Here is a 14,719-nt window from a genome sequence, read left to right as displayed (position 1 = left end):
GCAGGTGCGGTATCACGATCAGTGCCAGTACCGGGGTCGGTACCAGAGTGCTGATATGGTCCCGGGGGTGGGTCCGGGGATGCTGGTGTTGGTACTGGGGTCAGTGCCGGGATGCGAATACAGTACCCGGGTCAGTGCCGGGATGCCGATGTGGTACCGGGGGTGGGTCCTGGGATGCCGGTGCGGTAGCAGGAGCAGTGCCGGTACCGGGTCAGTGCCAGGATACCGATATGGTACCTGGGTCAGTGCTGGGATGCTGGTACCGAGTGCCGGGGTCAGTGCCGGGATGCCAATACGGTACCGGGGTCAGTGCCAGGATGCCAGTGCCGGTACTGGGGTCGGTGCTGGGATGCCAATATGGTACCGGGGGACAGTCCCGGGGTGCCGGTACCGAGTGCCGGTACCGGGGTCAGTCCTGGGATGCCAGTGCTGGTACTGGGGTCAGTGTTGGAATGCTGATATGGTACTGGGGGTGAGTCCTGGGATGCCGGTGCCGGTACCAAGGTCCGACCCGGGATGCCGGTACAGTATCAGGGTCGGTGCCGGTACCGGGGTCGGTACCGGAGTGCCGATATGGTCCCGGGGGTGGGTCCTGGGATGCCGGTGCAGTACCAGGGTCGGTGCCGGTACCCGGGTCAGTGCCGGGATGCCGATATGGTACCGGGGGTCGGTCCCGGGATGCCGGTGCCGGTACCGGGGGGGGCCGATGCTGGTACCCGGGTGGGTGCCGGGATGCCGATACGGTTCCGAGGTCAGTGCCGGGATGTCGGTGCCGGTGCCGGGGGTGGGTCGGGGGTTGCGGGGCGGTGCCGGGGGTGGGGGCCGGTGCCGGGGCGGGGCGGGCGGCCGTGCCCGGCGGCTCCGGCAGGTGGAGCCCGGTCCCCGCGGCGGCGGTGGCGGCGGGCGGAGCGGGCCGGGCCGGGCGGGCCGGGGCATGGCGGGGTAACGGCGCGGAGCCACCATGCGGCCCCGCCGCCTCCTGCCGCCGCTGCCGGTGCTGCTGCTGCTGGTGGCCGCGGGCGGGCGGCGGGCGCGGGGCGCGGCGGAGCCGGGAGCGCACGGTGAGAGCGGCCTTTGTGTGCGGGGGCGGCGGTGGAGGCGGGGGGGGGGGGGGGAGGCGCCCACCCCCGCCCCGACCTCCCCCTCCCCGGCCCCTCCATCGACCCCCAGCCCCGCCTGACTGACCCCCATCCCGCCGCGGAACGACCCCCCCCCCCGCCATCCCCGCTGCCCGCCCCCCCCCAGGTGGCCGGCCGGGGCCGTCTGTCCCCCCCCGCCCCGAGCCGAGTCCGTCCATCCCCCGTCATCCCCCCCCACCCCAACCCAACCCCGGTGTCTGTCTGTCAGCCCCCCCCCCGCCCCCCCCCCTCCGCCCCGGTCTGTGCGTCCGTTTCCCCCCTCCCCGGGCGGTTCTGGGCGTAAGGTGCTGGGTGGGGGGGGGGTCCTGGGGGTGCAGGAGGGTGTGGGGGGGGTTCTTGGTGGTGCCGTGGGGTGCAAATGGGTGTGGGGGGGGGGGATCGCGGGCAGGGCTTGGGGGGGCAAGAGGGTGGGGGTGGTCTGTGGCTATGGGGTGCGGGGGGTGGGGGGGGTCCCGGGCAGCAGCAGGGGGTGCAGGATGGTGGGTGGGGGTCGCAAGCCAGGGCGGGGAAGGAAGGTGGGGGGGGGTCCTGGGCAGAGCTTGAGGGTGCAGGAGGGTGGCTGGGGGTCCCAGGCTGTGGGGTGCAGGAGGTTGGGTGGGGGGCCTGGGCAGCACCAAGGAATGCAATACGGTGGGTGGGGGGTCCCAGGCCAGCGGGTGCCAGGATGGATGTGGGGGGGGTCTTGGACAGAGCATGGGGGGTGCAACATGGCGGTGGGGGGGGAGTGCCAGGCCATGGGGTGCAGGAGGGTGGGTGGGGGTCCTAGAGAAAGCTTGGGGGTGCGGGAGGTTGGGTGGGGGTCCAGGCCATGGGGTGCAGGAGGGTGGGTGGGGGTCCTAGAGAGAGCTTGGGGGTGCGGGAGGTTGGGTGGGGGTCCAGGTTATGGGGTGCAGGAGGGTGGGTGGGGGTCCTAGAGAGAGCTTGGGGATGTGGGAAGTCGGGTGGGGGTCCAGGTTATGGGGTGCAGGAGGGTGGGTGGGGGTCCTAGAGAGAGCTTGGGGGTGCGGGAGGTTGGGTGGGGGTCCAGGTTATGGGGTGCAGGAGGGTGGGTGGGGGTCCTGGGTAGCACCAGGGGATGCAACGTGATGGGTGGGGGTCCCAGGCCAGTGGGTGCCAGGATGGGGGGGGGAGGTCTTGGACAGAGCATGGGGGTGCAGGATGATGGGTGGGGGTCCTAGAGAGAGCTTGGGGGTGCAGGAGGTGGGGGGGGGGTCCTGGACAGTGCCAGGGGGTGCAACATGGTGGGTGGGGGTCCCAGGACAGCGAGTGCCAGGAGGGCGCGTGGGTGGGTGGGTGGGTGGGTGGGGAGTCTTGGATAGAGCATGGGGGTGCCACATGGTGGGTGGGGGTGCCAGGCCATGGGGTGCAGGATGATGGGTGGGGGGTCGCAGCCATGGGGGTGCAGGATGATGGGTGGGGGTCCTAGAGAGAGCGTGGGGGTGCAGGATGATGGGTGGGGGTCCTAGAGAGAGCGTGGGGGTGCAGGAGGTTGGGTGGGGGTCTTGGGCAGCACCAGGGGATGCAACGTGGTGGGTGGGGGTCCCAGGCCAGGGAGCACAGCAGAGAGGGTGGGTGGGTGGGGGGGGGTCTTGAGCAGCACCCAGGGGTGCAGGACGGTGGTGGGGGGGGGCCATCCCGGGCAGGGTGGGGGGTCACCCCATTGCAGGCCCAGGTGGCAGGCAGGGTGGGCCTTGGGGGGCAGCGTGCCACTTTGGGGTCCCCCTGGCTCCCGTGACACCCCCCTACCTGCACCCCAAACCCTGTGCCAGGGCGAGGGGTGCCCAGAGGGTGAGATTGGGGGGGGGGGGCAGTGGGGTGAGGGGGGGCGTCCCTGACCCCGGCACGGCCACGGCCCCCTCCTGCCCGCGCTGGCTCAGCTCTCTGTTGGTGTCACCCGCGCCCGTCCCTGGGGGTGGCAGTGGTGACAGAGCACAGGGCTGGGTCCCGCTCCCCCCTCCCATGGCCTGCCCCCCCCCCCATCATGGAGCCATGAGGTCAAACTGGGAGGCACTGGGAAGCCGGTGGGGTGGGGGGGCGCAGTGTGCCCCGTGGTGGCCATGCCACCGACTGGGGACCTCTTGGTGGTGGCTTGTGCCCGTGGAGGCAGAGAATGGGGAGGGGAGGGGAGGTGGGGGGGGGCGGCTGTGCCCCCGGCGCTGGGGGGGTGGCACTTTGGTCCCCCCCCTTCTCCATAGGACGCCAGGGGGTAGCCGTTGGTGCCAGCTGTCCCCCAGCAGCTGTGGGTGGCCGGCATGTGGCCGCGGGGACATTCCTGCCCCCTGGGCGCCGCCTGTCCCTGCTATGTGGGGGGACGCCCCCAGTGTCCCCCCCCCCGCCATGCCCGACCCCCCCCCCCAGCGCCTCGCCGAAGCAGCTGCTGCAAATTCCTCCCCTTGCCCGTTGTCACATCTGGGCAACATCTGGGCTGGGGCGGGGCAGGGTGGGGGGGAGTTGGGGTTGCCCGGTGGTGTGGGCTCTTTTGGGGGGGCAGGATGCTGCCGGGGGTGGGGGTGGGGGGGGACACGGGGTCCCAAAAGCGCCCGGGGGCCGTGGGATGAAGGAGGTCGTTGCCAGGGTGACGGCGCCCGAGCCGGGCCGGCTGCCAAGGGCTGCGGGCTCATGCGCAGGATGGCGCCCGCACGGGGGGGTGGGGGTGCGGGGAGGGGGCTGGGGGCACAGGGGGGGGTCCCCCCTCCAAGCTGTGCCCATCCCAGCATCAGCGACTGGGGTGGGGGACCCATCCCTGGGCCGCCGGTGGGGCCCACCGGGGTGGAGATCCCCCAAACTCGTGACACGTGTGAGCTGTGCCCTGAGCGGGGATGGCCCCGTCTGGCCCCTTTGCAGGGAGGGTTGGGGGGGGGTGGGGGGGGTTGGGGAGGGAGATGGCTGGGTGCACCCACCTGCCAGGGCACGGCACCCCGGGGCGATAACCCCCCCACCCCCCCCTTCGTCCACCCGCTGCCGGGGGGCAGAGGGTGGGCATGGAGAGGGGCACAGGGATGGTGCCCGCACCCCCCAGCACGGTGCCCGCTGTCCCGCTGGGATGGCGCCCGGCATCCTACTGGGATGGTGGCCACAAACCTGCCAGCTGCCCTGCTGGGATGGTACCTGTGACCTTACTGGGGTGGGGGCCGTGACCCACCAGGATGGATCCCACCATTCTGCTGATATGGGCCCCACCACCCTACTGGGATGGTGCCCATGACCCACCAGACTGGGTTGGTGACCATGACCCACTGGGCGGGTCTCACCACCCTGCTGAGATGGTGGCCATGACTCACTGGGATGGGTCCCACCATTCTGCTGATATGGGTCCCACCACCCTCCCGAGATAGTGCCCATGACCTGCTGGGATGGTGCCCGTGACCCACCAGACTGGGGTGGTGGCCATGACCCACTGGTGGGTCCCACCACCTGCTGGGATGGTGCCCATGACTCACTACAATGGTGCCCGTGACCTGCCAGTATGGTGCCCATGACCCACCAGACTGGGGTGGTGGCCATGACCCGCTGGGTAGGTCCCACCACCTGCTGGGATGGTGCCCATGACCTGCTGGGATGGTGCCCATGACCCACCACTATGTTGCCAATGATCTACCAAACAGGGGTGGTGGCCATGACCCACCAGGGTGGGTCTCATGACCTGCCGGGATGGTGCCCGTGATCTACCGGACCGGGATGGTGCCCATGACCCACTGGGTGTGTCCCGCCACCTGCTGGGATGGTGGCCATGACCTGCTGGGATGGTGGCCATGACCCACTGGGAGGGTCCCACCATTCTGCTGGGATGGTGCCCATGACCCACCATGATAGTGCCCATGATCTACCAGACTGGGGTGGGGGCCATGACCCACCAGGATGGGTCTCATGACCTGCCGGGATGGTGCCTCTGACCCACCATGATGGTACCCATGATCTACCAGACTGGGGTGGGGGCCATGACCCACCAGGATGGGTCTCATGACCTGCTGGGATGGTACCTATGACCCACCGGGAGGGTCCCAAAACCCTGCTGAGATGATGCCCCTGACCCACCAGGGTGGTGGCCGTGACCCACTGGAAGGGTCCCACCATTCTGCTGCGATGGTGCCCACCATCTACCAGACTGGGGTGGTGGCCACGACCCACTGGGAGGGTCCCACCACCCTGCTGAGATGGTGCCCCCCACCCCATCCACCGGGCGCGTGCTGGGGGGGGTACCCGTGCGGGGTGGCACCCACGCGTCACCCGTGTCCCCCCGCAGAGGTGCTGCTGAAGGTGCAGGTGTACGAGAGCGGGACGCTGGCCCCGCTGGCCCAGGCCACCCTGGAGGTCTTTGGCAACCGCAGCTCGCTGGCGGCCGGCACCACCGACCACGAGGGCGCCGGCGTCCTGCCCGTCCCCTACCGCCTGGGCACCTGGGTCCTCGTCACCGCCGCCCGCCGCGGCTACGTCACCGCCTCCGTCCCCTGGCGCGTCAACAAGCTGCCGCGTGAGTCACCGGGACCCCCCCCTCCAGCCCTTATGGGGGACCCCAGCCCCTTGCTGGGGGGCTCCGAGTCTTTACTGGGGGGGCTCTGAACCCTTATTGGGAAACCCAGACCCTTACTGGGGGGCTCTGAGTCCTTACTGAGGACCCTGATCCCTTACTGGGGGGCTCTGAGCCCTTACTGGGGACCCCAATCCCTTACTGGTGGGTCTCTGAGCTCTTAACTGGGGACCCCACCCCCTTACTGGGGGATTCTGAGCCCTTATGGGGGGGGTCCCAACCCCTTACTGGGGGGCTTTGAGCCCTCATTGGGGACCCCAATCCCTTACTGGTGGGTCTCTGAGCTCTTATTGAGGGGTCCAATCCCTTACTGGGGGGCTCTGAGCCCTTATTGGGGACCCCAGTCCCTTACTGGTGGGTCTCTGAGCTCTTACGGGGGGTCCCAACCCCTTACTGGGGGTTCTGAGCCTTTATTGAGGACCCCAGTCCTTTACTGGGGGGCTGTGAGCCCTTACTGAGGACCCCAATCCCTTACTGGTGGGTCTCTAAGCTCTTACTGAGGGTTCCAATCCCTTACTGGTGGGTCTCTGAGCTCTTACTGGGGACCCCACCCCCTTACTGGGGGGCTCTGAGCCCCTATTGGGAAACCCACCCCCTTACTGGGGGATTCTGAGCCCTTATGGGGGGCTCCCAACCCCTTACTGGGGGGCTTTGAGCCCTCATTGGGGACCCCAATCCCTTACTGGTGGGTCTCTGAGCTCTTATTGAGGGGTCCAATCCCCTACTGGGGGGCTCTGAGCTCTTACTGGGGACCCCAGTCCCTTACTGGGGGGCTCTGAGCCCTTATTGGGGACCCCAATCCCTTACTGGTGGGTCTCTGAGCTCTTATGGGGGGTCCCAACCCCTTACTGGGGGTTCTGAGCCTTTATTGGGGACCCCAGTCCCTTACTGGGGGGCTCTGAGCCCTTACTGGGGACCCCAATCCCTTACTGGTGGGTCTCTGAGCTCTTATGGGGGGTCCCAACCCCTTACTGGGGGTTCTGAGCCTTTATTGGGGACCCCAGTCCCTTACTGGGGGGCTCTGAGCCCTTATTGGGTACCCCAGCCCCTTACTGGGGGACTCTGAGCCCTTATGGGGGGGTTCCAACCCCTTACTGGGGGGCTCTGAGCCCTTATTGTAGACCCCAGTCCCTTACTGGTGGGACCGGAAGCTCTTATGGGGGCTCCCAGCCCCTTACTGGGGGATTCCGAGCCCTTATGGGGGGGTCCCAACCCCTTACTGGGGGGCTCTGAGCCCTTATGGGGGGACACAACCCTTTAATGGGGGGGACCGAACACTTACGGGGGACCCCAACCCTTTACTGGGGGACCCCAAGCCCTTCCTGGGGGGCTCTGAGCCCTGTTGGGGGGAACTGGTCCCTTACTGGGAGCCTCAATCCCTTATGGGGGCCCCCAAGCCCTTAGTGGGGTCCCTCATTCCTCACTTACTGGGGGGGGCGGGGGTGGGGGCTCCAATCTGTAACTGAAGGGCCATGATCCCTTACTGGGGGCCTCTGGTCCCTTACTGGGGACCCCAGTCCTTTACTGGGGACACAAAAGGGCTTTTGGGGAGGGGGTCGGCTGTGTCCTGGTGACCCCAAAGTGCCCCATCGTGGGGTGGAGGGATGGGGGGGCGGGGGGGGGGGGAGCACCCTGGGCTGGGCGCCAGCCCGTGTCCCCAAGGGCCATGGCGGGGGTGGGGGGGGGAGCGCGTCGATGGGGTCACCTTGCTGGGGGGGTGGGACACGTGGGAGCGCTCAGCGGGGGGGGTGTGGGGATGGGGGTGCGGGGATGGGGGGTGCAGAGGGATGGGGGTGCAGGGAAGGGGAGGTGCAGAGGGATGGGGGGTGTGGAGATGGGGGGGTGCGGGGATGGGGGTGCATGGGGATGGGGGCGTGGGGATGGGGGGTGCAGAGATGGGGGTGTGCAGGGATGGGGTGCACGGGAATGGGGGGGTGCAGGGATGGGGGGTTGTATGGATGGGGGTGCGGTGATGGGGGGTGTGGAGATGGGGGGTGCAGTGATGGGGGGTGCGGTGATGGGGGTGCATGGGGATGGGTGTTGCAGGGATGGGGTGCATGGGGATGGGGGGGTGGGGATGGGGGATGTGGGGATGGGGTGCAGGGGGATGGGAGGGTGTGGGGATGGGGGGGTGCAGGGGGATGGGGGGTGCGGGGATGGGGGTGCAGGGAAGGGGGGTGGTGATGGGGGGGTGCAGGGATGGGGGGCGCAGGGATGGGGGTGTGGTGATGGGGGGGTGCAGGGAAGGGGGGTGCAGGGATGGGGGTGTGGTGATGGGGGTGCAGGGATGGGGGGGTGCAGTGATGGGGGTGCGGGGATGGGGGGGTGTAGGGATGGGGGGTGCAGGGACTGGGGTGTGGTGATGGGGGGGTGCAGGGATGGGGGGTGCACGGGTATGGGGGTGTGCGGTGATGGGGGGGGTTCAGGGAGCTGGGGAGTGCAGGGGGATGGGGGGGGGTGCAGGGCTGGGGGTGCGGTGATGGGGGGGGTATTTTTGCGTTCCCCCCCAACACTCCCCTCCCACCCCCACCCCCCCCCCCCCCCCGGTCCTTGCAGTCTACGCCTCCATCAGCCTCTACCTGCTCCCCGAGCGCCCCGCCACCCTCATCCTCTACGAGGACCTGGTCCAGATCCTCCTGGGATCCCCAGGTGAGCCACCGGGATGGCCGGGGCGGGGGGGGGACACACATGACATGACACGCCGCCGCCCTCGGGGGCTGCCACCCACCTCGTGTGTGTCTCTGTGTGTGTGTGTGTGTCCCCCCTCTCTCTCTCCGCAGGTGCCCGGGGGCAGCCGTGGGCGCAGTTCCCGCGGCGGGCGGCCCGCTTGCCCCGCAGCTCCACGTACAGCCAACTCGCCGCCTCCCTCACGGCCGCCACCGGCCCCAGCCTGGCCCGCGCCTTCCCCGCCTTCCTCGGGGCCGAGCAGGACGGCAGCGGTACGGGGACCCCCGGCACCTTTGCCGGTGACACAAAGCTGGGGAGAAGGGGGGGTGTGGGGGTGGTGGTGGCTGTCACACCGGCAGGCTGTGCCGCCATCCGGAGAGACCTGGACGGGCCGGAGAGTTGGGGGGAGAGGAACCTCACGAGGTTCAAGAAGGGCGAGCGCAGGGTGCTGCACCCGGGGAGGAAAAACCCCCCGCACCAGGACAGGCTGGGGGTGACCTGCTGGAGAGCAGCTCTGGGGAAAGAGACCTGGGAGTCCTGGGGGGCAACAGGGTGACCACGAGCCAGCGATGGGACCTCGTGGCCAAAGAGACCGATGGCATCCTGGGGGGCATCGAGAAGAGCGTGGCCAGCAGGTGGAGGGAGGTTCATCCTCCCCCTCGGCTCTGCCCTGGGGAGGCCACGGCTGGAGCTCTGGGGCCAGTGCTGGGCTCCCCGGGTCAAGAGGGACAGGGAACTGCTGGAGAGGGGACAGCAAAGGGCCACCGAGATGCTGAGGGGACTGGAACCCCTCTCTGATGGAGAAAGGCTGAGGGATTTGGGTCTCTTCAGCCTGGAAAAAAGCCGGCTGAGGGGGGATCTTATCAACACTGATAAATACTGAAAGGGGGGGTGTCAGGAGGATGGGGCCAGGCTCTTCTCAGTGGTGCCCGGGGACAGGACAAGGGGTAACGGGCACAAACTTGCCCCTGGGAAGTTCCATCTCAACAGGAGGAGGAACTTCTTTGCTGTGAGGGTGGCAGAGCCCTGGCACAGGCTGCCCAGAGAGGTGGGGGAGTCTCCGTCTCTGGAGACATTCCAACCCCGCCTGGCCGCGTTCCTGTGCCACCTGCTCTGGGTGACCCTGCTCTGGCCGGGGGTTGGAGGGGATGATCTCCAGAGGGCCCTGCCAGCCCCCGCCAGGCTGTGACACCAGGGTGGGGACACCCCATAAGGTCACCCCCACACCCCGCGAGGTCACCGTCCCCCTGGCTTTGTCGTCCCACCCCCCCCCTCTTCCCACAGCCAATGCCACCTGGCTGGAGCTGGCGCCCGTGGCGGCTCTCAGCGTCCACCTCTTCACGGGCAACGGGACGGAGGTGCCGCTGGCCGGCCCCGTCCACCTCTCCATCCCTTTGGCCCCCGATGCCGGGCCAGTGGTGGCCACCAGCGTGCCAGCCTGGAGGTTTGACCCCAAGAGCGGTGAGCGGAGTTGGGGGGGTGGCGGGGGTTGTGGCGGTGGCGGGGGGGGGGGGGGGGGGGGGGGGTGTGGCACGGCTCCTGCCGGGGATGGCGGCGGTGGGGGGTGATGAGTTTGGGTTGGGGGAGGGAGGTGGGGGGTGTCTCAGCCCGCTGTGGGGCCGGGGGTGGGGGACGGATGTGTCTCCCCGCAGGGCTGTGGGTGCGTAACGGGACGGGGCTGATCCGTAAGGAAGGCCGACAGCTCTACTGGACCTTCGTCTCCCCCCAGTTGGGATACTGGGCAGCGGCTCTGCCCTCCCCCAGCACAGGTAGGGTGACACCCATGGGTGCCCCTGGCTGTCCCTGGGGAGGGGGTGGCAGCACCCTGTGTGTGGGAGGGGAGAGGACACCTAACCCATGGGGTGCTGGTGGTGGGGGGGGGGTGCCCACGCCCCGTCCGACCCCGCCGTCCCCCCCGTTTCCCCCCCGCCTCCTTCCCCAGGGCTGGTGGCCATGGCGGCGGGCGTGACGGACATCACCACCTACCACACCATCTTCCTCCTCACCATCCTGGGCGCGCTGGCCCTGCTCGTCCTCATCCTCCTCTGCCTCCTCATCTACTACTGCAGGTCAGCGCCCCCTCCCCTCCCCCCCACCACAGCCCCGCGCCCCCGGGGTCCCCGCCATGGCTTGGGGGGGGGTTGGGGGGGTGGGGGGCACACTCACTGCCCGCCTGGCACCCATGGGCATCCTATAGCTGGGTATAGGGGGGGCAGCACCCGCCTGGCACCCTAGAGCTGGATATGGGGGGGGACACTGCCTGCCTGGCCCCCTTGGGTGCCCTATAGTTGGTTGGGGGGGGGGCACCAGCGTTCCCTGACACCCCTGGGTGCCCTATAGCTGGCTATGGGGTGGATGCTGTCTGCCTGGCACACCCCCCCCCCCTCCCCCATCCTATAGCTGCCTATGGTGAGAGACATCACCCCATGGCACCCCCCCCCCCGGTGCCCTATAGCTGGCTACATGGGGAGGGGGCACCACCCCCTGGCACCTCAGGGTACCCTATAGCTGGCTTTGGACGGGGGGGCCACCCCTGGGCACCCTATAGCTGGCTTGGGGGAGGGGGGACACCACCCCCTGGCACCTCCGCGTGCCCTATAGCTGACTTTGGGGGGGCCCCACCACTTCCCAGCACCCCCAAGAGCCCTATAGCTGGCTTCTGGGTGGGGGGGCACCACCCCCTGGCACCTCTGGGTGCCCTATAGCTGGCTTTGGAGGGGGGGGTCACCCCTGGGCACCCTATAGCTGGCTTGGTGGAGGGGGGGCACCACCCCCTGGCACCTCTGGGTGCCCTATAGCTGGCTTTGGAGGGGGGGGGCACCCCTGGGCACCCTATAGCTTGCTTGGGGGAGGGGGGACACCACCCCCTGGCACCTCTGCATGCCCTATAGCTGGCTCCCAGCACCCTTGAGAGCCCTATAGCTGGCTTTGGGAGGGGGGGGCACTCCCCCTTGGGGCACCCCTGGCCACCCTATAGCTGGCTTGGGTGGGGGCCCCCCCCCCCCCCGTCCCCCGCCATGTCCCCGCAGGCGGCGGTGCCTGAAGCCGCGGGCGCAGCACCGCAAGCTGCCGCTGCCGGGGCCGCTGGAAGCCGCCCGTCGGGATCAGGCCACCTCGGTGTCCCAGCTGGACCTGCTCTGCGCCGCCAGCCACCTGGAGACGGCCTCCTCGGGGGGGGACACCGACCTCCCCACCCCCGCGTTACCCCCTCCGGCACCCCGGGATCTTCCCACCCCTCGTCCGGACTTTTTCCAACCTCCGGTTCCCCCCCAGTTACGTGCCGGTCCCCGTACCCCCGCCGGCACCCTGGCCCCCCGTCGCCGTCAACCCCCCGCCCCGGAGGACTATGGCCGCCCCGGCGAAGCCTTCGGCCTCAGGGCCGCCCGCTCCGTGGACGGGCTGCAGCCCCCCGACGAGCACCCCCGGGGGACCCCCGCTTTCCCTCCCCGGCCTCCCTCCCCCCCGCTGTTTTCCCGTTACGGGGGGCAGCCCAACGAGCACCCCCTGCCCGACCCCCCGCCTCGCCCCCCATCGCTGGCTCCCCCCGGTCCCCTCCTCCTCTGCGGCCCCCTGGAGCGGGGCGGGGGGCCGGAGGACGTGTACCGGGGGGTGATGCCCACCCTCCTCATCCCCGCTCGCTACATGCGCCTGGCCCCCGGCGAACCGGAGGGTCCCCCCGAAAGCGAGGGGGGACCCGGTTCGATGGCGGTGGCGGCGGCGGCGGCGGCGGCGACGACAGCCGCCCCCCCGCCCCCGGCTTCCGCCGGGCAAGCCTTCGAGGAAGGGGAAAATTGGGGAGGGGGGGGTCGCGCCCCCCAACCCGTCAGCGGCTCGGTGGCCATCCCGGTGCTGCTGGACGGGTCGGCGGTGGCCCAGCTCAACGGGGAGCTGCAGGCGCTGGCGGGGCAGCAGTTGTTGGAATTGGGGGGGCCCCCCCCGCCGAGAGCTTGGTTCGTCTCCTTGGACGGCCGTTCTTCCCAGGTCCGCCATTCCTACATCGACCTGCAGGGCGGCGAGAGGGGCTCCGGCCCCGCGCCCCCCCCGCGCCTCCCCCGGGGGCCAGTGGGAGGCGGGGGGGAGGACGGAGGGTCCCGACCCCCCCTTCCCGTCGCCTCCCCCGAGGACAGCTCGCTGGCCCCCTTGCTGGAAGGGGGGAGCGGGGGGCGGCGCGGGGGGGGCAGCGGGCGCAGCAGCGCCAGCGAAGCCCCCCGCGACTCCCTGACCAGCCCCGAGGAGGAGGCGCTGGCCGAAGGGGGCGAGGGGGGGGACGAGGGGGGCGACCGTAAAAGCCCCTGGCAGAAGCGGGAGGAGCGGCCACTGATGGTCTTCAACGTCAAGTGAGTGATGGTGGGGGGGTCCTTTAGCCCTTTGGGGGGGCAGGGGGGAGATGGGGGACCCCGGGGGAGTGGGGGGAGGGTGGGATGGGGGGGGGTACCCTGCTGTTGTCACCTCGTCCCACCACCATCCCATCCCATCCCACCACACCAGCCCAGCCCACCACTGTCCCAGCCCACCACCATCCTCCTGCCACCGTCCTGTCCCATCACTGTCCCATCTCACCGCCATCCCATATCCCAGCCAGCCACCATCCCATCCCACCACGTCATCCCATCTCACCATCCCCATCCCATCCCACCACCACCATCCCATCCCACCATCGTCATCCCATCCCACCATCGTCATCCCATCTCACCATCGTCATCCCATCCCACCACCACACCACCCCATCCCACCACCGTCATCCCATCCCACCATCGTCATTCCGTCTCACCATCATCATCCCATCCCACCACCATCCCATCTCACCATCATCATCCCATCCCACCATCATCATCCCTTCCCACCACCACACCACACCATCCCACCATTGTCATTCCATCCCACCGCTGTCCCACCACACCATCCCATCCAGCCATCATCTCATCCCACCCCACCACCACCCCATCCCACCGCTGTCCCATCCCATGGCCATCCCATCCAGCCATCGTCCCATCCCACGGCCATCACATCCCATCCCATCCCACCACTGTCACCCCACCACCATCCCATCCCACCACCATCCCATCCAACCATATCTTATCCCACCACTGGCATCCCACCCCACCACCACCACCCCAGCCTGATGCCATCCTGTCCTATCACACCATCATCATCATCCCACCACCATCCCATTCAGCCACCATCCCATCCCACCCCACCACTGTCCCCCTTCCTGCCATGGTCTTCTCCCACCACTGGCCCATCCTGCCACCATCCCATCCCATCCCATCCCATCCCATCCCATCCCATCCCCCCTGTCCTGCCATGGTCTTCTCCCACCACTGGCCCATCCCACCATCATCCCATCCAGTCACTATCCCATCCCACCACAGTCCCTGTCCTGCCATGGTCTTCTTCCACCACTGGCCCATCCTGCCACCATCCCATCCCGTCCCGTCCCATCCCACCCCACCACTGGCCCATCCTGCCACCATCCCATCCCATCCCATCCCATCCCATCCCATCCCATCCCATCCCACCACTGTCCTGTCTCATCCCATCCCATTGCCATCCCCATCCCAACTCATACCCATCCCATCCCCATTCCCATCCTGCCACCATCCCATCCCATCCCAATCCCCATCCTGCCACCATCCCATCCCACCCCATCCCATCCCATCCCATCACTGTCCTGTCCCATCCCATCCCATCCTATGCCTCTCACCCCACCCTGCCCCAGCCCTCGTCCCTGTGTCCCCCCCAGCCAGCCCCACTCCCCCCCCCCATCCCACCCCCCACGCTGTGCCTTGCCATGGGAGGGGGCAGAGGGACAAGCCCCAGGTCACCTTTGTCCCCATGTGGTTGGGAGCCCCCCCCGCCCCCCCCCGGGTATCGTGTGTGTCCCCCCCTCCCTGTGCCACCAGGCTCTGTCGCATGGGGTCCTGCTGCCCTGTCCCCCCCCCCATGCCATTGCCATTCACCTCCCCATCTTTTTTTTGGGGGGGGGGAGCGGGCGGGAATGAGAACTGCATGTCACCCCCGTGCCCCCCCCCCCGCCCCGCAAAGTCCTGAGGCACATCCCCTCTTGTGTCCCTGCAGGACAGGGGGGGCCGGCAGTGCCCCCCGGGCCAGCGGTGCCTCCAAGCTGCCATAGGAGCAGTGGGGGGGACCCTGTTGCCTGTGTGTGTCCCCCCCCTCAACCTCGTGTCCCCCCCCCGCCTTGGCTTTGGATTTTAATCGTGTTTCTAAACGTTTTCTACGTGGCGAGGACAAAGAGGGGACAGCGGGGTCCGGGTTGGCGGGGTGTGTGTGTGTGCGGGGGGGGGGGAACATGGGGACTCCCCCCCCCGCTTCAGGCACCGCCTGCCCCTGGCCGGACTGGGCAGGGACCCCCCCCCCACCCCCC

The 14,719-nt window shown here is 69.0% G+C and overlaps 1 protein-coding gene across 2 annotated transcripts; it reads left to right on the top strand.

Moving 5' to 3' along the window:
- The first annotated feature begins 851 nt into the window (after window positions 1–851).
- Window positions 852–14,702, top strand: FAM171A2 (family with sequence similarity 171 member A2). 2 transcript variants are annotated; one of them, XM_074562153.1, is made up of 9 exons: window positions 852–1,061; window positions 5,383–5,528; window positions 8,289–8,316; window positions 8,448–8,606; window positions 9,619–9,795; window positions 9,987–10,103; window positions 10,277–10,403; window positions 11,364–12,671; window positions 14,413–14,702. In XM_074562153.1, the coding sequence occupies exons 1-9, from the start codon at window positions 962–964 to the stop codon at window positions 14,465–14,467; spliced, it is 2,217 nt and encodes a 738-aa protein (XP_074418254.1). In that variant the 5' UTR covers window positions 852–961; the 3' UTR covers window positions 14,468–14,702. The 2 variants fall into 2 exon arrangements, with proteins under 2 accessions (XP_074418254.1, XP_074418253.1); XM_074562152.1 differs by having other exon boundaries at window positions 5,383–5,610; window positions 8,224–8,316.
- Window positions 14,703–14,719: the final 17 nt, after the last annotated feature.

Source organism: Larus michahellis, chromosome 18, assembly GCF_964199755.1.
Source record: "Larus michahellis chromosome 18, bLarMic1.1, whole genome shotgun sequence".
In the NCBI taxonomy this organism is placed as follows: Eukaryota; Metazoa; Chordata; class Aves; order Charadriiformes; family Laridae; genus Larus; species Larus michahellis.
Note: the sequence above shows the minus strand (reverse complement) of the source record. Positions and strands in the feature narration are given on the sequence as shown.

What these genes read in the sequence shown, in the direction of transcription:
- FAM171A2 (XM_074562152.1), top strand. Translation starts at nt 962, where the DNA reads ATGCGGCCCCGCCGCCTCCTGCCGCCGCTGCCGGTGCTGCTGCTGCTG. An exon ending in TCTGCCCTCCCCCAGCACAG is followed by an intron (nt 10,104 to 10,276) that starts GTAGGGTGACAC and finishes CTCCTTCCCCAG; the next exon opens with GGCTGGTGGCCATGGCGGCG. An exon ending in CTGATGGTCTTCAACGTCAA is followed by an intron (nt 12,672 to 14,412) that starts GTGAGTGATGGT and finishes GTGTCCCTGCAG; the next exon opens with GACAGGGGGGGCCGGCAGTG.